Source organism: Talpa occidentalis, unplaced genomic scaffold (assembly GCF_014898055.3).
Source record: "Talpa occidentalis isolate TD23 unplaced genomic scaffold, MPIMG_talOcc4v2.1 talOcc4.3, whole genome shotgun sequence".
Classification (NCBI taxonomy): Eukaryota; Metazoa; Chordata; class Mammalia; order Eulipotyphla; family Talpidae; genus Talpa; species Talpa occidentalis.
In genome coordinates, this window is record NW_023603184.1 from 2,884,850 (window position 1) to 2,907,640 (window position 22,791).

At 35.2% G+C, this 22,791-nt stretch overlaps 3 protein-coding genes and 1 pseudogene across 3 annotated transcripts; all 4 read left to right on the top strand.

Annotated features, from left to right (window-relative positions):
- Positions 1-1,698: 1,698 nt before the first annotated feature.
- On the top strand, positions 1,699-2,628 carry LOC119254440 (olfactory receptor 5W2-like). The gene has a single exon (XM_037521538.2). The coding sequence runs from the start codon at positions 1,699-1,701 to the stop codon at positions 2,626-2,628; it is 930 nt and encodes a 309-aa protein (XP_037377435.1).
- Positions 2,629-8,184: 5,556 nt separating this feature from the next.
- LOC119254441 (olfactory receptor 5W2-like) lies at positions 8,185-9,114 on the top strand. The gene has a single exon (XM_037521539.1). The coding sequence runs from the start codon at positions 8,185-8,187 to the stop codon at positions 9,112-9,114; it is 930 nt and encodes a 309-aa protein (XP_037377436.1).
- Positions 9,115-14,649: 5,535 nt separating this feature from the next.
- LOC119254442 (olfactory receptor 5W2-like) lies at positions 14,650-15,579 on the top strand. Its single transcript, XM_037521541.1, has one exon. The coding sequence runs from the start codon at positions 14,650-14,652 to the stop codon at positions 15,577-15,579; it is 930 nt and encodes a 309-aa protein (XP_037377438.1).
- A 2,175-nt stretch (positions 15,580-17,754) lies between these two features.
- Positions 17,755-18,626, top strand: LOC119254270 (olfactory receptor 5W2-like; annotated as a pseudogene).
- The last annotated feature ends 4,165 nt before the right edge of the window (positions 18,627-22,791 follow it).

Here is a 22,791-nt window from a genome sequence, read left to right on the forward strand (position 1 = left end):
GATATTCGTAATTAAGCTGGGAAAGGAAATGTTTTAAAAGATAGAAGAAACATAATGAAATTAAAGAGAAGATTGGATGACTAAGTGCAGAGTATTTTTTTGGATTTCATGGGATTTCAGTTTGACTGGACATTGAGCATGTCCATTTATTGTAAATGTGAAGTCTAGCATAAAAAAAACAAAATTCTAGTTTTCTCCCTGTCAGGTCAATGTGCTGCCAATAGTGAAGACATACAGCTCAGTTTTGCTAAGATGTTACTTTATTCATCGGGGAGAATATAGAACGGGAAATATAATTAATACATGTTGACATACCCTGAAGCCTGAGGGTAGAAGCATCAGAGATTTAAGTCCCAGATGCTGCCTGGTAAAATAAAATGCCTCCCACTTATTTTCAGCTACCACAACAGAACAGAAAGCCCTGCTTGCTTCAGGTAGGTCTATGAGTCTGTAAACTTAAGGAATATTGGGGAAAATTTTTATATTTCAGAAAAAAAAATAAGGAATTAGTCAATGAATGAGTGTATGTTTTCATGCTCAGTTTAATATCTTAAGCAAACCAATAATCAAAAATTTATACTTTTTCTCAGAATTGGGAGAGTCTAAAATTATTAGTATCCATAAAATGACAGTTTAAATTAGTTTAAACCAGTTTTATAGGGTAACTTTAACTGTCGTTATCAGTGAGGCATTACACACACACAGACACACACACACACAATCAAGTTTATCTTAAATTTCAAAAATGATTTAATTACTACAGTATGAAGAGCAACATGGAAAAGTCAAATCTAAATGATCACAGGTCATTTTGTATTAATAAAAGAAAACCCATCACTGATTCTCATATTTCGACAGAGACACAGACACTGATAACCATGTGCATGCACTCATCCATAGGATGGTTTTCTTGACCCTAATCCAATTTTGATTTTTTAATGTGAAAGCTCATTTGCATTCTAAAAAGATAAAAAGGGTTATGTTAAATTCTGTTTTCTGTGTATCTTTTTACCACTTTTCTTTGAGTTGTCAAGACATCACCCATTGGCCCCAGACTGTTCCGGTCTGACTAAAACAATAATGTATTTGTAGAAAAATCATCAATAAAATTTACTTTTTGTCTCAACAAATAATAAAGATATATTAGGAAAAAATCAATAATGTAAAATTTTTCATTATTAATAGACAATGGTATGCTTCTTGTCTTTATCACTAATTCATAGCTTTTAATTCAAGCAGGTTTTGATGAATATAGCAATTAACATTTTTGGTCCAGGTGAATATTTCCAAGCATAGAAATGTTTTGTCCTATTCCTTAAACCTGGTCTTTCTATCATGAGTGTTTCTTTTATGTTATTTAAAGCATAGAATGAAATCAATTCTTTATGAGCACAGACATAGATAAAGAAGTTAAAGAGAAAATTATTTTAAACCATATGTACAATTGCATATATCATCAATTACATGTACATAGAGAGAAAAGTTTCAACTGTCTGCCCCAGGTTCGCACACTGCTATCAGGTTGATAACAACGCTTCTTTCCAGAATGACTATATGACTGGTAAATTTTCACATTATGGAAAGACAATTACAAGAAATCTCATCTTGCCTTACAGATATCTGTGGATGTCAAGAAGAGTTAAGCATGTACCTGTTGTTTTCTTGATTATTATTTCAAAGATTTAGAGTGTAAGAAGAATGGAGAGAGAAAACTGCTCCTTGAATGGATTTGTTCTCTTGGGATTTACTAACAATCCTGAGAAAAACATGACCCTATTCATCACCTTGCTAGTCATTTATCTCATTAATGTTCTGGCAAATCTTGGCTTGATCTTTCTAATTAGAATGGATTCACAGCTGCACACACCCATGTACTTTTTCCTTAGCCAGCTCTCTTTCTACGACCTCTGCTATTCCACAGCTGTTGCACCAAAGACACTTGTGAACCTTATTTCCACGAACAAGTCAATTCCATTCTTCGGTTGTGCTCTGCAATTCTTTGTTTCCTGTTTCTTTATAGATTCAGAGTGTGTTCTGCTGGCAGTCATGGCCTTTGATCGGTACCAGGCCATCAGCAACCCCTTGCTCTACACAGTCAACATGTCCAGCAAAGTGTGCTGCTTGCTCCTGGCTGTGGTTTATACTGTGGCCTTGGGAGACTCTCTGACACATACCATCTTAACTTTCCGCTTATGTTTCTGTGGGTCAAATGAGGTTAACCACTTCTTCTGTGATTTACCCCCGCTTTACGTCATCTCCTGCTCTAGTATAGAGGTCAATGAGTTAGCGTTATTCACCGTTTTTGGCTTCATTGAACTGAGTACGATTTCAGGAGTTCTTGTCTCTTATTGTTATATTTTTCTATCGGTCTTGAAAATCCGCTCTGCTGAGGGCAGGTTCAAAGCTTTCTCCACCTGCACCTCCCACCTGACGGCCGTGGCCATCTTCCAGGGCACCATGCTCTTCATGTACTTCCGGCCGAGTTCTGCCTACTCCCTGGACCAGGACAAAATGGCCTCGTTGTTTTACACCCTTGTGATCCCCATGCTGAACCCCCTGATTTACAGTCTACGAAACAAGGACGTGAAAGATGCTCTGGTAAAACTGAAAACTAAAACATGTTTGTAAAAATTTAATATCCACACATAAACGCATATTGCGGCTATGATTTTAAAGTTACATCGCACGATGTAAGGGAAACAAAGTTGTCTGAAATGTTGTAATTTTGACAAATGAGTGTTTGTTTTAAAGTCCAATGCAATCATTTTGCAGTATCCAAAGATCTGATAACATTACGTGTTTATAAATTGTGCCACTCTGAGCTAACCTTTCTAAATTAGATAAATGGTTATTGTTCCTTTTCTCCATTCAAACATTAGCTTATCACACAAAATTTATTTTGTTTTTACTGGGTGAACTATGTGCTTTTAAGTTCTTTTCATTCAAGAGCATCTCTAGTTTTTGTTATTAATTGATTTTATAATCTAAAGGAAATTAGCCAGCATTAATTGTGTAAGCAACTCATTCATGTAAAGCCACAAAATCACCAACAAGTATATATCCAAATATTTTATCCAAAAAAAAAAAGTTAAGTCTAGTATAAGGAGAGATTTTGTTGGATGGAGATATTGATTTTCAGATCTAAAAAGGATGCAAGTTGGAAGACAAAAAGATGGAAGGTAGACAATGGTACAGTTAGAGAGTTAGAGAGGCTTGAGGCAAAGGAGAAATCCACACCCTTTACAAGAAAAGAGTAAAGATTGTCAGCGTGGACTTTGAGGTCATTATACTAAAAGAAATAAGACAAACAGTTAAAGACAGATACTTTGGATCTTATTTACATGTGGAAACAAAAAAAGTTGATCTCATGAAAGCAGAAAGTAGAGAGGTCTTACCAGAGGATAAAATGGGAGAAGTGGGGTGATGTTTGTCAAAGCTTACAAACATTCTGCCATGAGATGACCATGGGATCAAACGTATACATGGAGACTACAATTAGCAATAATGTACTGTACACTTCCAATTAGCTGACAGTGGATCTTAAGAGTTCTCAACATAACAAATAGTAACTGTATGAAATGATTTTTATTATTAACTTTATGGTGGTCATTATTTTATAAATTATACATTTATCAAAGCAGCATTACATACCATAAGCATACCCAATGCTATTTACATTTTGAATCTCAATACCTACAAAAGAATAAAATTTTAAAAATTAATAAGGATAAAAACTAAGCTCCTACTCCTTGCCAGAAGGAAAATTTGGGAGGCTTGGATAGATAAGGGGAACCCATAAGGTTGCCATGGGAACCAGACATTAAGACTGGCCACCTTGAACAGAAAAAAACAGCCCAGCCCAAGGAATGCAGATATACTGCCAGGACACATTCTATGTCAAAATCAACACTCAAGACCAGAGATCCCAGCATTAACTGATGAAAACTGGTGTCCCACATAAGAAAGCCCACAAAAAAGTGAAGAGAACCTCAAAAATCTTCTTTTTTGCTCTGAAGATATCGCCTGTCTTAGCCCTAATGGCTCTGCAAGGTATTTAAATAAAACACCTTTACTTATCTCCATTCTGTCTCTACTGAATTCTTTTAGCCCTTTGCCACTGGCCAGTTTCCCAATTTTCCCCACAACAATAAATCATTTGATTATGCTATAAAGCGCAATGGTAAGAACCTTGGCAAAGTACATCATTTTGCTGTAATTAGTGATGATCAGCTACTCAATCAGCTTTCCAAGGACATTTCCTAAATTCTTTTCCCTTCTCAGCTCTGCTTAAAAGTCCCTTTAAATAGTTCACCATCACTTCAGCATTATTTTGTAAATTACTTTGTCCAGTAGGAATTTGTGAGCATTCTTAGCTCAGGAATGCTCACAATCCTATTGTGTGGGCTTCAGCCCACATGTCTCTTATCTCAGCACTGAATGGTGTCAGGGACACTAAATGTGAAACAGTCATGTACATAATAAAATAAAAATGCTAGTTAATATTCTTGTATGTCTACTGGGCTTCTTCCATGGAAGCTCATGATTTTCAGATTGTCTTTAAAAGGCAAAGAAGTGACACACAGAATTTCTTCTAATTTATATTGGTTAAATCAGTTAAAAGACAGCAACAGTCAAAGGGAAGGAATATAGACATTATGTCTTTAAGGGAAATGTTACAACTGGGCCTCCATGGTGGCGCAGGTGGTTGAGAACAGCATTGTGAAATTGTCCGCAGCCTCTGCAGAGTTGGTTCAATCCCAGCCAGCAGGGAAGATACCCACATGACGTGGCAGATGCTTCTGTCTCACCCACTGCTCCCCTCAGCACTATTTTTCTGTCAGTCTGCTGTTCTGCTCTTCACTCTGTCTCTAGTGAATCCTCTCACCCTCCCCCACATCTGGCCTGTCCCCTGGTTCTTGTATGCATGAATAAATACATCTTTAAAAAAAAAAGACAGAAAGTAAAGAATGTATACAATCAATACATGGTGGGGAAGAGCCTATATTTCAAATACACAAACAACAATGTAAAGTTACCACAAAGAAAATAAAATCTGTCCATGGCATCATCAATCAACATAGGTCAAATTAGAACTCTGAAATTACTCAATCATTACAAAATTTTAAACACAGTTAGGCAGATTCATGAGGCTGTGTGTAATCTATTTTTTTTTTTGTATGCACATAGTTAGAAAGCCACTGAGAAAGTAGAATACTTGAGCAATACACATATAAAAAAGAAAGTGAGAGCATTTCAATTGTGATGAGATGAAAGAGACTATCTCCGGAAGCTTGATAGTGTCCCAGTCAAGCCAGAGTTCAGAGTGGAAGCTCAAGGCTCAAGTTGTATGGAAAACTCCATTGTTCTCTCTTGTGGAGTGGTTGCATAGGATATAAATTCAAACTTCCAACAATTCTCAAATTATTAAACAACTAATGATAGTATCACACTATATTTATTCTTAGAAAAATAGTAGAATTGTTTTCATAGATTTAAAAGATTGTAATCAAACTCCTCATGATAATTATCAGCATTTTGTAGTTCAGTAGGTCTTTGTGTATGTAAAATTGTATAAACTTACCTCTTATAACAAACTTGTTTAATTGGACAGAATGTTATTTCTTGCTTGAATGTAATAATAAATCACATAAATGTTAGAAAGAATTAGGTATATCTATATTGTACAGGATTATTAATTTACTAAGGACGTTGATTTTACCTTGATAGTGCATTTTATTTATATTGTATTATAATCTTTAAAATCGGTTTTACTGTTTATCCTTTGAAAATCCTTGTGCTCAGTTTCAAGAAATTTAAGACGCGTGATTTATTTCTAAGTTAAAATGTAATAGAGAGATTTCATTATGAATAAAATAATCATAATTCATGAAAGGTTGCATTTGTATAAACAATGTTAGAGAAAGATAAAAATCAATGGACAGTGAATGATGTTGGGCAAAGGAATAAAACAATAGTGTTAAATAAATTTACGTTGTAGTTTCCATTGACATGAATGCTCGATCATCATTACTCATAATAACCAAATGTGGAAAAAATCCAAATATTGGTTAACTGCTGAATGGATAACAAAATGTGTTAATTCAAAATACGAAAAATTATTCCAGCATAAAAAAGGGAAATTCTGTGAATACTAAAAGGTAGATGAACTTTGAAAACCTTGTGTTAAGTGGAATAGCCAGCAAAATTCCCTCTCATATATTTAATGCCATTTAGTTGAATTCTACTATGGGCAATAAAGTATAATCCCAGAGTGGACCACTGGCTGCCAAGGAAAGGAATGGCTAACAAATATGAGTTATTTATTAGGGCAATGAAAAGTTTTGTGGATTGGAATAGTGGTGTTTGCACAACCTTGTGAACATAAAAAAATGCAAAGAAGTACACATTTTGAAAGGATCAGTTTTATAGATTATGAAAATCATAGCTCAATGAAAATGGTACCAATGAAGAACAGTGATATTCGTAATTAAGCTGAGAAGGGAAATGTTTTAAAAGACAGAAGAAACATAATGAAATTAAAGAGGAGATTGGATGACTAAGTGCAGAGTATTTTTTTGGATTTCATGGGATTTCAGTTTGACTGGACATTGAGCATGTCCATTTATTGTAAATGTGAAGTCTAGCATAAAAAAAAAAAAATTCCAGTTTTCTTCCTGTCAGGTCAATGTGCTGCCAATAGTGAAGACATACAGCTCAGTTTTGCTAAGATGTTACTTTATTCACTGGGGAGAATATAGAACGGGAAATATAATTAATACATGTTGACATACCCTGAAGCCTGAGAGTAGAAGCATCTGAGATTTAAGTCCCAGATGCTGCCTGGTAAAATAAAATGCCTCCCACTTATTTTCAGCTACCACATCAGAACAGAAAGCCCTGCTTGCTTCAGGTAGGTCTATGAGTCTGTAAACTTAAGGAATATTGGGGAAAATTTTTACATTTCAGAAAAAAAAATAAGGAGTTATTCAATGAATGAGTGTATGTTTTCATGCTCAGTTTAATATCTTCAGCAACCCAATAATCAAAAAATTATACTTTTTCTCAGAATTGGGAGAGTCTAAAATTATTAGTATCCATAAAATAACAGTTTAAATTAGTTTAAGCTAGTTTTATAGGGTAACTTTAACTGTCTTTATCAGTGAGTCATTATACACACACAGACACACACACACAAAATCAAGTTTATCTTAAATTTCAAAAATGATTTAGGTTATTACACTATGAAGAACAACATAGAAAAGTCAAATCTAAATAAGCACGTCATTTTGTATTAATAAAAAAAAATCCATCACTGATATTCTCATATTTCGACAGAGACACAGACACAGACACTGACAACCATGTGCATGCACTCATCCATAGGATGGATTTCTTGACCCTAATCCAATTTTGATTTTTTAATGTGAAAGCTCATTTGCATTCTAAGAAGATAAAAAGGGTTATGCTAAATTCTGTTTTCTGTGTATCTTTTTACCACTTTTCTCTTTGAGTTGTCAAGAGATCACCCATTGGTCCCATACTGTTCCGGTTTGATTAAAACAATAATATATTTGTAGAAAAATCATCAATAAAATTTACTTTTTGTCTCAACAAATAATAAAGATATATATTAGGAAAAAATCAGTAATGTAAAAATTTGCATTATTATTAGACAATGGTAAGCTTCTTGTATCTATAACTAATTCATAGCTTTTAATTCAAGCAGTTTTTGATGAATATAGCAATTAACATTTTTTGTCCAGGTGAATATTTCCAAGCATAGAAATGTTTTGTCCTAGTCCTTAAACCTGGTCTTTCTATCATGAGTGTTTCTTTTATGTTACTTAAAGCATAGAATTAAATCAATTCTTTATTTGTACATCCATAGATAAAGAAGTTAAAGAGAAAATTATTTTAAACCATATGCACAAAGGCATAGATCATCAATTACATGTACATAGAGAGAGAAGTTTCAACTGCCTGCCCCAGGTTCGCACACTGCTATCAGGTTGATAACAACGCTTCTTCCAGAATGACTACATGACTGGTAAATTTTCACATTATGGAAAGACAATTACAAGAAATCTCATCTTGCCTTACAGATATCTGTGGATGTCAAGAAGAGTTAAGCATGTATCTGTCGTTTTCTTGATTATTATTTCAAAGATTTAGAGAGTAAGAAGAATGGAGAGAGAAAACTGCTCCTTGAATGGATTTGTTCTCTTGGGATTTACTAACAATCCTGAGAAAAACATGACCCTATTCATCACCTTGCTAGTCATTTATCTCATTAATGTTCTGGCAAATCTTGGCTTGATCTTTCTAATTAGAATGGATTCACAGCTGCACACGCCCATGTACTTTTTCCTTAGCCAGCTCTCTTTCTACGACCTCTGCTATTCCACAGCTGTTGGACCAAAGACACTTGTGAACCTTATTTCCACGAACAAGTCAATTCCATTCTTCGGTTGTGCTCTGCAATTCTTTGTTTTCTGTTTCTTTATAGATTCAGAGTGTGTTCTGCTGGCAGTCATGGCCTTTGATCGGTACCAGGCCATCAGCAACCCCTTGCTCTACACAGTCAACATGTCAGGCAAAGTGTGCTCCCTGCTACTGGCTGTGGTTTATACTGTGGCCTTGGGAGACGCTCTGACACACACGACCTTAACCTTCCGCTTATGTTACTGTGGGTCAAATGAGGTTAACCACTTCTTCTGTGATATCCCTCCTCTCCTATTGCTATCTTGTTCAGATACACAGGTCAATGAGTTAGCAATATTCACCGTTTTTGGTGTCATTGAACTGAGTACGATTTCAGGAGTTCTTGTCTCTTATTGTTATATTTTTCTATCGGTCTTGAAAATCCGCTCTGCTGAGGGCAGGTTCAAAGCTTTCTCCACCTGCACCTCCCACCTGACGGCCGTGGCCATCTTCCAGGGCACCATGCTCTTCATGTACTTCCGGCCGAGTTCTGCCTACTCCCTGGACCAGGACAAAATGGCCTCGTTGTTTTACACCCTTGTGATCCCCATGCTGAACCCCCTGATTTACAGTCTACGAAACAAGGACGTGAAAGATGCCCTGGTAAAACTGAAAACTAAAACATGTTTGTAAAAATTTAATTATCCACACATAAACGCTATTGCGGCTGTAATTTTAAAGTTACATCGCACGACGTAAGGGAAACAAAGTTGTCTGAAATGTTGTCATTTTGACAAATGAGTGTTTGTTTTAAAGTCCAGTGCAATCATTTTGCAGTATCCAAAGATCTGATAACATTATGTGTTTATAAATTGTGCCACTCTGAGAAAACCTTTCTAAATTAGATAAATGGTTATTATCCATTTTCTCCATTCAAACATTAACTTATCACACAAAATTTATTGTGCTTTCACTGGCTGAACAGTGTGCTTTCAAGTTCTTTTCATTCAAGAGCATATCTAGTTTTTGTTATTAATTGATTTTATAATCTAATGGAAATAGCCAGCATTAATTTGTAAGTACTAATTCATGTAAAGCCTCAAAAACACCAAGAAGTATATATCCAAATACTTTATCCAAAAAAAAATGTTAAGTCTAGTATAAAAGAGAGATTTTGTTGGATGGAGATATTGATTTTCAGATCTAAAAAGGATGCAAGTTGGAAGACAAAAAGATGGAAGGTAGACAATGGTACAGTTAGAGAGTTAGAGAGGCTTGAGGCAAATGAGAAATCCACACCCTTTACAAGAAAAGAGTAAAGATTGTCAGCGTGGAGTTTGAGGTCATTGTACTAAAAGAAATAAGACAAACAGTTAAAGACAGATACTTTGGATCTTATTTACATGTGACATCAAAAGAAGTTGAACTCTGAAAGCAGAAAGTAGAGTGGTCTTACCAGAGGATGCAATGGGAGTAGTGGGGTGATGTTTGTCAAAGCTTACAAACATTCTGCCATGAGATGACCATGGGATCAAACATATACATGGAGACTACAATTAGCAATAATGTACTGTACACTTCCAATTAGCTGACAGTGGATCTTAAGAGTTCTCAACATAACAAATAGTAACTGTATGAAATGATTTTTATTATTAACTTTACGGTGGTCATTATTTTATAAATTATACATTTATCAAAGCATGCATTACATACCATAAGCATACCCAATGCTATTTACATTTTGAATCTCAATACCACAAAAGAATAAAATTTTAGAAATTAATAAGGATAAAAACTAAGCTCCTACTCCTTGCCCAGAAGGCAAATTTGGGAGGCTTGGATAGATAAGGGGAACCCATAAGGTTGCCATGGGAACCAGACATTAAGACTGGCCACCTTGAACAGAAAAAAACAGCCCAGCCCAAGGAATGCAGATATACTGCCAGGACACATTCTATGTCAAAGTCAACACCCAAGACCAGAGATCCCAGCATTAACTGATGAAAACTGGTGTCCCCCATAGGAAAGCCCACAAAAAAGTGAAGAGAACCTCAAAAATCTTCTTTTTTGCTCTGAAGATATCGCCTGTCTTAGCCCTAATGGCTCTGCAAGGTATTTAAATAAAACACCTTTACTTATCTCCATTCTGTCTCTACTGAATTCTTTTAGCCCTTTGCCACTGGCCAGTTTCCCAATTTTCCCCACAACAATAAATCATTTGATTATGCTATAAAGCGCAATGGTAAGAACCTTGGCAAAGTACATCATTTTGCTGTAATTAGTGATGATCAGCTACTCAATCAGCTTTCCAAGGACATTTCCTAAATTCTTTTCCCTTCTCAGCTCTGCTTAAAAGTCCATTTTAATAGTTCACCATCATTTCAGCATTATTTTGTAAATTATTTTGTCCAGTAGGAATTTGTGAGCATTCTTAGCTCAGGAATGCTCACAATCCTATTGTGTGGGCTTCAGCCCACATGTCTGTTATCTCAGCACTGAATGGTGTCAGGGACACTAAATGTGAAACAGTCATGTACATAATAAAATAAAAATGCTAGTTAATATTCTTGTATGTCTACTGGGCTTCTTCCATGGAAGCTCATGATTTTCAGATTGTCTTTAAAAGGCAAAGAGTGGCACACAGAATTTCTTCTAATTTGTATTGGTTAAATCACTTAAAAGACAGCAACAGTCAAAGGGAAGGAATATAGACATTATGTCTTTAAGGAAAATGTTACAACTGGGCCTCCATGGTGGCACAGGTGTTTGAGCACAGCATTTGAAACTGTCCACAGCCTCTGCAGAGTGGGTTCGATCCCAGCCAGCAGGGAAGATACCCACATGACGTGGCAGACGCTTCTGTCTCACCCACTGCGGCCCTCAGCAGTGTATTTCTGTCAGTCTGCTGTTCTGCTCCTCGCTCTGTCTCTAGTGAATCCTCTGACCCTCCCCCACATCTGGCCTGTCCCTTGGTTCTTGTATGCATGAATAAATACATCTTTAAAAAAAAAAAGAAAGTAAAGAAAATATACAATCAATACATGGTGGGGAGGAGCCTATATTTCAAAAACACAAACAACTATGTAAAGTTACCACAAAGAAAAAATATCTGTCTAAGGCATCATCAATCAACATAGGTCAAATTAGAACTATGAAATTACTCAATCATTACAAAATTTTAAACACAGTTAGGCAGATTCATGAGGCTGTGTGTAATCTATTTTTTTTTTTTTGTATGCACATAGTTAGAAAGTCACTGAGAAAGTAGAATACTTGAGCAATACACATATAGAAAAGAAAGTGAGAGCATTTCAATTGTGATGAGATGAAAGAGACTATCTCTGGAAGCTTGATAGTGTCCCAGTCAAGCCAGAGTTCAGGGTGGAAGCTCAAGACTTAAGTTGTATGGAAAACTCCATTGTTCTCTCTTGTGGAGTGGTTGCATAGGATATAAATTCAAACTTCCAACAATTCTCAAATTATTAAACAACTAATGATAGTATCACACTATATTTATTCTTAGAAAAATAGTAGAATTGTTTTCATAGATTTAAAAGGTTGTATTCAAACTCCTCATGATAATTATCAGCATTTTGTAGTTCAGAAGGTCTTTGCGTATGTAAAATTGTATAAACTTACCTTTTACAACACACTTGTTTAATTGGACAGAATGTTATTTCTTGCTTGAATGTAATCATAAATCACATATATGTTAGAAAGAATTAGGTATATCTATATTGTACAGGATTATTAATCTACTAAGGACATTGACTTTACCTTGATAGTGCATTTTATTTATATTGTATTATAATCTTTAAAATCTGTTTCACTGTTTATCCTTTGAAAATCCTTGTGCTAAATTTCAAGAAATGTAAGACACATGATTTATTTTTAAGTTAAAATGTAATAGAGAAATTTCATTATGAATAAAATAATCATAATTCATGAAAGGTTGCATTTGTATAAACAATGTTAGAGAAAGATAAAATCAATGGACAGTGTATGATTTTGGGCAAAGGAATAAAACAATGGTGTTAAATAAAATTACCGTTGTAGTTTCCATTGACATGAATGCTCGATCATCATTACTCATAATAACCAAATGTGGAAAAAATCCAAATATTGGTTAACTGCTGAATGGATAACAAAATGAGTTAATTCAAAATACGAAAAATTATTCCAGCATAAAAAAGGGAAATTCTGCGAATACTAAAAGGTAGATGAACTTTGAAAACCTTGTGTTAAGTGAAATAACCAGCAAAATTCCCTCTCATATATTTAATGCCATTTAGGTGAATTCTACTATGGGCAATAAAGTATAATCCCAGTGTGGACCACTGGCTGCCAAGGAATGGAATGGCTAACAAATATGAGTTATTTATTAGGGCAATGAAAAGTTTTGTGGAATGGAATATTTGTGTTTGCACAACCTTGTGAACATAAAAAAATGCAAAGAAGTACACATTTTGAAAGGATCAGTTTTATAGTTTATGAAAATCATAGCTCAATGAAAATGGTACCAATGAAGAACAGTGATATTCATAATTCAGCTGGGAAGGGACTTGTTTTAAAAGATAGAAGAAACATAATGAAATTAAAGAGGAGATTGGATGACTAAGTGCAGAGTATTTTTTTGGATTTCATGGGATTTCAGTTTGACTGGACATTGAGCATGTCCATTTATTGTAAATGTCAAGTTTAGCATTAAAAAAAAAAATCTAGTTTTCTTCCTGTCAGGTCAATGTGCTGCCAATAGTGAAGACATACAGCTCAGTTTGCTAAGATGTTACTTTATTCACAGGGGAGAATTAGAATGGGAAATATAATTAATACATGTTGACATACCCTGAAGCCTGAGAGTAGAAGCATCAGAGATTTAAGTCCCAGATGCTGCCTGGTAAAATAAAATGCCTCCCACTTATTTTCAGCTACCACAACAGAACAGAAAGCCCTGCTTGCTTCAGGTAGGTCTATGAGTCTCTAAACTTAAGGAATATTGGGGAAAATTTTTACATTTCAGAAAAAAAAATAAGGAGTTATTCAATGAATGAATATGTTTTCATGCTCAGTTTAATATCTTCAGCAACCCAATAATCAAAAAATTATACTTTTTCTCAGAATTGGGAGAGTCTGAAATTATTAGTATCCATAAAATGACAGTTTAAATTAGTTTAAACTAGTTTTATAGGGTAACTTTAACTGTCTTTATCAGTGAGTCATTACACACACACAGACACACACACACAAAATCAAGTTTATCTTAAATTTCAGAAATGATTTAGGTTACTACAGTATGAAGAGCAACATAGAAATGTCAAATCTAAATGATCACATGTCATTTTGTATTAATAAAAAAAATCCATCACTGATATTCTCATTTTCTACAGAGACACAGAGACTGACACCCATGTGCATGTATTCATCCATAGGATGGTTTTCTTGACCCTAATCCAATTTTGATTTTTTAATGTGAAAGCTCATTTGCATTCTAAAAAGGTAAAAAGGGTAATGCTAAATTCTGTTTTCTGTGTATCTTTTTACCACTTTTCTTTGAGTTTTCAAGAGATCACCCATTGGCCCCAGACTGTTCTGGTCTGACTAAAACAATAATGTATTTGTAGAAAAATCATCAATAAAATTTACTTTTTGTCTCAATAAATAATAAGGATATATATTAGGAAAAAATCAGTAATGTAAAAATTTGCATTATTATTAGACAATGGTAAGCTTCTTGTCTCTATAACTAATTCATAGCTTTTAATTCAAGCAGTTTTTGATGAATATAGCATTTAACATTTTTGGTCCAGGTGAATATTTCCAAGCATAGAAATGTTTTGTCCTATACCTTAAATTGGTCTTTCTATCATCAGTGTTTCTTTTATGTTATTTAAAGCATAGAATGAAATCAATTATTTATGAGCACATCCATAGATAAAGAAGTTAAAAAGAAAATTATTTTCAACCATATGTACAAAGGCATAGATCATCAATTACATGTACATAGAGAGAGAAGTTTCAACTGTCTGCCCCAGGTTCGCACACTGCTATCAGGTTGATAACAACGCTTCTTTCCAGAATGACTACATGACTGGTAAATTTTCACATTATGGAAAGACAATTACAAGAAATCTCATCTTGCCTTACAGATATCTGTGGATGTCAAGAAGAGTTAAGCATGTACCTGTTGTTTTCTTGATTATTATTTCAAAGATTTAGAGAGTAAGAAGAATGGAGAGAGAAAACTGCTCCTTGAATGGATTTGTTCTCTTGGGATTCACTAACAATCCTGAGAAAAACATGACCCTATTCATCACCTTGCTAGTCATTTATCTCATTAATGTTCTGGCAAATCTTGGCTTGATCTTTCTAATTAGAATGGATTCACAGCTGCACACGCCCATGTACTTTTTCCTTAGCCAGCTCTCTTTCTACGACCTCTGCTATTCCACAGCTGTTGGACCAAAGACACTTGTGAACCTTATTTCCACGAACAAGTCAATTCCATTCTTCGGTTGTGCTCTGCAATTCTTTGTTTTCTGTTTCTTTATAGATTCAGAGTGTGTTCTGCTGGCAGTCATGGCCTTTGATCGGTACCAGGCCATCAGCAACCCCTTGCTCTACACAGTCAACATGTCCAGCAAAGTGTGCTCCCTGCTCCTGGCTGTGGTTTATACAGTGGCCTTGGGAGACGCTCTGACACACACGACCTTAACCTTCCGCTTATGTTACTGTGGGTCAAAAGAGGTTAACCACTTTTTCTGTGATGTCCCTCCTCTCCTATTGCTATCTTGTTCAGATACACAGGTCAATGAGATAGCAATATTCACCGTCTTTGGCGTCATTGAACTGAGTACGATTTCAGGAGTTCTTGTCTCTTATTGCTATATTTTCCTATCGGTCTTGAAAATCCGCTCTGCTGAGGGCAGGTTCAAAGCTTTTTCCACCTGCACCTCCCACCTGACGGCCGTGGCCATCTTCCAGGGCACCATGCTCTTCATGTACTTCCGGCCGAGTTCTGCCTACTCCCTGGACCAGGACAAAATGGCCTCGTTGTTTTATACCCTTGTGATCCCCATGCTGAACCCCCTGATTTACAGTCTACGGAACAAGGACGTGAAAGATGCCCTGGTAAAACTGAAAACTAAAACATGGTTTTAAAGATTTATGTTATGCATATATACCTATAGGCACATACAAGTGTTTGTTGCTCTGTTCATAAGATTATATGATATACAAGAATGGTAATAATGTTCCAAAATACTTAAATACACAACTATTTGTCCTAAAATGCAGTTCTGAAAATATTCCCCACGACTGTCATTCTTCATTTTGGTCTTCAATTTATTGATGCATGCTTTATTTTTAGAATGTTTTTCTCATCCTTCTAACAATACCATATTTACATTTGTTTAGTGTCTCATTTGAACATTATTCCAAGTACACTAAGATTTATTTTGTGTTCACCAAGCGATTCTTGTACATTTACTAGTTTTGAATTTCTTGATGAATCTAGCACTCTCTCATTTAATGTATCCTTTAATATAAAGGGATACCCAATTAACTGAGCACTAAAAAAATCATAATAACTATAATCTTTCATGAAGTAAAACACGGGGTAGTCAAAGACATAGAACGATGCTGAAATCTTGTATGCAAATGAATGTCTTCTCTCATTGGAAATTTCTTATTTTCAGATATTAAATAATGCTACTCAGGGAAAGGAAAGGATGTTGGGCAATGATCTGATAGTCACATAGGTCTGTGAGTAGACAGTTGTATTTTTTTTCAGAATTAAGTTTGACATCGTTAAGTTACAAAGATCAATGGAAAGTGCCTTAATAAATAACATCACTGTGTTTCAATTATAAAGTCCCCCAAAATTTCTTTCAGGAGGCTTTCCTTCCTTTCTTTCCTATTCAAGTGAGGTTGAATGATTCTTTGTAGAGTTAGCAACAACTCTCTTCTTTAGTCACTGCTGTAATATCAACTAGTATATTGAATTATTGCCTACAATATGAAATTGTGGACAATCTTGCTGAACTAAGCATTTCATTCTCGTTATCTAAAGCACCTTCACAGTCTCTGAGGGCACTAATAGCAAAATATCTGCTTTATAATTGTTAAGAAAGTTTATAAAATGGTTGTAGGTACTAAATAATGGATCTATAAAAGCTCACATATTTATTATATGAGAAAGAGAATTCATCTGTGTATGTTCTTAGTATTTGTGTATTTATTTCCTCTCTGTTCTAGTTTCTTTTTTTTTAAAGATTTATTTATTTATGCATACAAGAGCTGGGGTACAGGCCAGAGGTGTGGGGGTGTAGGGTGGGAGGATTCACCAGAGACAGAGTGGGGAAAAGAACAGGCAGATTGACTGAAGTACACTGCTGAGGGGAGCAGTGGGCGAGCCAGGAGAGGTCTGCTGCACCATGTGGGTTGCTCTCTGGCCGGCCGAGGATCAAACTCATGCTGCAGAGACTGCAGATTGCTTCATAGTGCGGTGCTTAACCCCTTGCGCCACCAGGGAGGCCCGTCTCTGTTCTAGTTTCTAATGGTTAAACTCTGAATCATCCTGTTGAGATAATACGGACATAGTCATATATTTAAGGGCCATGTAAGGCTCAAAGTTATTCAGTTATTTATTATAACTATAGAAACTAAAAATCTTGAATGTGTTATATTTTATAATAGCCATTTTTAAAAGCCTTTAAGTGAAAGCATTTTTTTTGTTTTTTTTTGTTTTTTTTTAATTTATTTTTATATTCCCCATACAATTGCACCCCCCTTATTTTGAACCCAATCCCTCCTCTTCCCGCCCCCTACCCCCTTGTGTGTCTCTGGTTAATAGTTGTTTGTTGATTTTGATATTTCCTTTTTTTTTTTTTTTAAAGATTTATTTATTTATTTATTCATGCACTGGGTACAGTCAGAAGCGCAGGAGGGTGAGAGGATTCACCAGAGACAGAGCGGGGAACAGAACGGCAGAAATACACTGCTGAGGGGAGCAGCAGGCGCGGCAGGAGAGGTCTGTGCACCTTGTGGGGCCCTCGCCTTGGATCAAACCGGTGCTGCAGAGGCTGCGGGCAGCTTCACAAACCAGCATTCAATCGCTGTGCCACCAAGGGAGGCCCAGATTTTTTTCTTTCTTATAGTTATTCTTTTTCCTGGTCCCTTATTTAGGTTTTCTAGATTCCTTTTATGAATGAGACTATCTAGTATTTTTCTTTTTCTTTCTGGCTTATTTCACTGAGCATGATCCCTTCTGGATCTATCCATGTTGCTGCAAATTGCATGAGTTTATCTTTTTTGATTGCTGAGTAATATTCCATTATGTATATGTATCACATCATTTTAGAATGGAATTACATTCCAAGAAGTTTCTCTGGGTTTCGAAGAAACATTCTGCTGATCAAGGTGGACCCCAGACTCTACACATCCATGTATTATTTCCTGAGCAATCTGTCTTTCTGTGATGCCTGCTACTCCTCCTCTGTCTCTCCCAAGATGCTGGCTGATTTCTTATATGAGCAAAACAAGATCCCATATAATTTATGTGCTGTGCAAATTTATTTTTGGGTAACCTTTGCAGATGAGGAGTGCCTCATGCCGGCTGCATGGCTTATGACTGGTATGTTGCCATTTGAAACTCACTCCTGTACACAGTTGCCATGTCCAGAAGATTCTGCACCCAGTTAGTGGCTATCACTTACATGGTGGGCTTCGAGGATTCTGCAGTCTATACCACTTTAATTTTTTAATTAACATTCTGTACTTCCAATATCATCAATCACTTATTCTATGACATCCCACCCCTGCTGGCCCTCACCACCTCAGATACATCCTTTCATGAGATGCTGTTGTTCACTGTTAGTAGCTTTATTCTGGGGTGCAGCATCATCACCATCTTCCTCTCCTACAACTACATCATTGTTACCGTCATGAGAATGAGCTCAGCGAAGGGAAGACACAAAACCTTCTCTACGTGTGCCTCACATTTGATGGCTATGTCTGTATTTCATGGCACACTGCTGTACTTGTACTTTTGACCCAGCTCGAGTTATTCCATGGACACAGACAAAATAACCTCTGTTCCCTACACAGTTGTCATCCCTATGTTAAGCCCACTCATCTACAGCTTAAGGAATAAGGATGTGAAGGGTGCCCTGAAAAAAGCAATCAGCATTAAACTACATCTCTGGTAAACCTGGTTATTTTGCCCAAAGTACTTACTTAAATATTCTTTGTGCTAAGATTTATTTACTTTAGTATATCTTCCTTCATTCTCACCAGTACAACATTCTAGATATTTTCCGTACTTATGTCTACATTGAGTCTGGGGAACCCTCATTATTGATCTTAATCTTCTTTCAATATAAAGAAGAATGTTAGTAGATTTGCTTTGGTAATGCAGATAGAATATTTTTTTCATCCCCTTCTCTTTCATGTTTGTGTACTAACAAGATATGGTGGGCAAGTATCTCTTACTCCCTTGTCAAATCAGCTTTGCCACCTTAGGATTCCAAAATTGTTTTTAAAATTATATATTTAATAAACTTGCTCATATAGCGGTGTAGTGCTTAAATTGGTTTGTTTATATACTTCTTATGTATTAGTATCACCTTGTAAATGGTCTAGTACCCTCTTAGAAATATATAGTAATAGATAAAGGAGTAAATAAGAAGTCTTCTGTCTGAACATAATGGTTGATAAACTCAGGGCTAGTTACAGAGTTCAGCTCTACAATGCCAGAACATTTATTGGATAAAAGAATGCATGCATCCTGAAAAATTAATCCCTTTATTTATGTTATTTTATTCTAGTATTTTCATCTTAGATGAAATTCATCTAGGCTTCTTGTTTCTGGCCCAGGCTGAATAAAGGTCAAAGATGGGGATCATCTGATGTTGAGAACTTCTCAGATGTATTATTCCTTACTTTCTGCCCAGTTATATCAGGGGGAACCTTTGTTCATTATTCTGTGAGTTACTGCCCTTGCCCTCACTCTGGAAAACAAATATGGCACTATTGACAACGGTACTGAAATGTATAAATGGGTACTGAGGGTAAAGACCTGGACCTTCTCCAAAGATCACTGGAAAAGAGGACTTCATTTCCTTTAACATCTGCCTGTTAATTTTTTTTAAAATAATGTAAAAATGCCCAACTGATAGATTTTAACTTGTAAAGGAAGCATTATTAACAAGTCTATACTCAATAGAATAAAACATGGTACAAGGTAGTATTTATATTAGCATCCATTTGTAATGACTTATTTCAGCTCTGTGTATCTGAGAAACACTAAAACCTTATTCAAATCACATTTTTATTTATATTTTTTAAATATTTATTTATTTATTTTATACAAGCACTGGGTACAGTCAGAAGCGTGGCAGGGTAAAAGAATTCACCAGAGCCAGAGAGGGGAACAGAACAGGCAGACCGATGAAACTGCTGAGGGGAGCAGCAGGTGTGGCAGGAGAGGTCTGTTGCGCCATATGGGACCCTCGGGCGGCCGGGGATTGAACTGTCACTGCAGAGGCTGCGGGCAGTTTTGCAGCCCAGTGCTCAACCTCTGCCCCACCTGGGGAGGCCCAAATCACATTTTTATAGTGGTCATGACTGAGTTGCTGTATGTTAGGTAACCATAAAATACGTTTTGATAATGGAATTAATTTAATGTCATATTCTTTCCTCATTTTAAGCAATTATAATCTAGTTATGAAAAACATAATTTCATGTTCTCAAGGCTATTTGTTTTATTTAGTTTTCAAGAAATGAATATGGAGGTACTCTAGTTTCTGTTTGAATTCTATTTTCATTTTAAGAAAATGTTAATGGTGACAGTTTAAGTGCTGGACTTGTAGTGAGAGAGATCTGACTTCAAATCAGCAATGTATTGCCATTTACTGGTAGATGGTGACCATTTAACCTAGGTATAATTATATTATTAAAGCTCGATTTCTTCATCTCCTTAATGTCAGGGTAACATATTCAGTATAAGAAAATATAAAGGCTAACATATACTATCCTACATGCATATGAAGTATATTTTGAAAAATGAAGATACATCATAAAAGATTAGTTAGTAATATTCATTAATATGGCCATGAAGGGAAAGAAATATGGGAAGAAACAAAATGAACAATGGAAAGGATCTGGGAAGGGTTAAGTAGAGTTCTATTTGAATTTCATTAGATAATTAGCAGTTTTCTTTATAACACGTATTAGTTAGATGGCATATTGAAACATTAGAGCTCAGTCTTTGTTAAAGTTGTTGCTATGCTCACTGGGGAATACCTGAATCAGAGGTGTAATTAATGACGAGTTTGCATCATAGCAAAGCCCAAGGCCAGTAGCTTCCGAGATTTAAATCCCAAATGCCACCTGATAAAATAAAAGTCATATGCCTATTGTTCATCTATCTAAGACCTCCTCATCTCAGGTAAGTTCTGAGGTCTTCAACTTTAATAAGTAAAGGGGAAGAAAGTTACCTTTTCAGAATAAAAATTGAGAGATTAGTAAATGAATCTGAAATTTAATGATTACATGTTATTTTTTATTCTCTAGAACTGAAAGTATCTGACTAAAATTAGTATCCACAAAGTAACATTTTAGTTATTTGATTTTAATATACACTTACTGGAAGGTCTTTATTTATTCCTTCAACCAGGAGGCAAGTTTATACATGAACTTAAGTAATCGAGGCACTACATGACAACCAGATGTGGAAATAAACTTAGGTGAACCAGATGTCATATTTTCTTGTCTAAAAGACTATATCCAACCACATTCCAATTTTATTATTTCAGTATAGAAATACACTCATAAAAACAAATGAAACTTACACAAAAATACATACAAATATAAGAAAGAGAGACCTATTTATCTCAGGAACATTCATTGTCCCAAATATCATTTCCAATTTTAAAATAAAATTCCATCAAAATGCAATGAAATAAAATTTTTTTTCTGGAATTTTTATTTTTTTTAATTTAAAATTTATTTTTATATTCCCCATACAATTACAACCCCCTTATTTTGACCCCAAGCCCTCCTTTCCCCGCCCCCCATGGCCCCATAGAGTGTCTCTGGTTCACAGTTGTTTGTTGATTTTGATATTTTCTTTCTTATAGTTATTCATTTTCCTGGTCTCTTATTTAAGTTTTCTAGATTCCTGTTATGAGTGAGACCATCCGGTATTTTTCTTTTTCTTTCTGGCTTATTTCACTGAGCATGATCCCTTCCAGCGCCATCCATGTTGCTGCAAATTGCATGTGTTTATCTTTTTTGAATGCTGAGTAATATTCCATGGTGTATATGTACCACATGTTCTTGATCCAGTCATCTATTTTTGGGCATTTGGTTTGTTTCCAAAGCTTAGCTATTGTAAATAGTGCTGCTATAAACATAGGTGTGCAGGTGCTCTTTGGAATTGATGTTTCTGTGTCCTTTGGATAAATACCTATGAGTGGAATTGCTGGATCATATGGAAGCTCTATGTTTAGTAGGTCCAGAAATCTCCACACAGCTCTCCATAGTGGTTGGACCAGTTTGCACTCCCACCAGCAGTGCAGGAGAGTTCCTTTTTCTCCACAACCTCGCCAACATTTGTTGTTGCTAGTTTTTTTAATATGTGTAAGATGGTATCTCAATAAAAATTTAAAGACTGTTGTTTTCACTGCTTTCTAGGATTTTCCTATGGTAAAGGAATCCTCCTTAGATATGAGAATACAGTTGCAATAAGTAATAAATATTGTGGCAATGATAAATTCAAGACAAAAAGTTAATAATGTTTGTTTTGTGTCCTAACAAATACTAAGGACAATAAAGAGCATGTAACATAGTTTTATTCCTTAGTATTGAGTATTATTCTCATTGTTTCTAAAACTAATACAAAAATCTTTTTTTAAATAATCATGTTTGCAGAATATAGCAATTTTAATCTTATTTTCTGTCCACGTGAATTATATCAAGCATATAAAATGTTTAGCTTCTTATTCTAACAGTCAACAATAGTGTTTCTTTCATATTATTCAGATTGCTCCAGGTGATAAGAAAGGTAAGGAAAATTAGAGGTGCAGAAAATCACATATCTCATGAATGACATCTAGATTTAAATAAAAGTTTCTCAACTTACCTAACTTATCAAACAAATACAAGATATTTGTTATTTTCAAGTTGCTTGCATTATGTTCTTAAAGAGGTGTTACTGGTTTATTTAAAGACAGTTAAATGAAAATACAAAAGAAAATCAAAAAAGGGAATTGTTTTAAGTCTTAAAATTTTTTTTAAGAATGACAACAAAAGTTGATCATGTATCTTTCCTTTTCTCTATTATTTTCTCAAAAGTGTAGACAAGAACAAAGA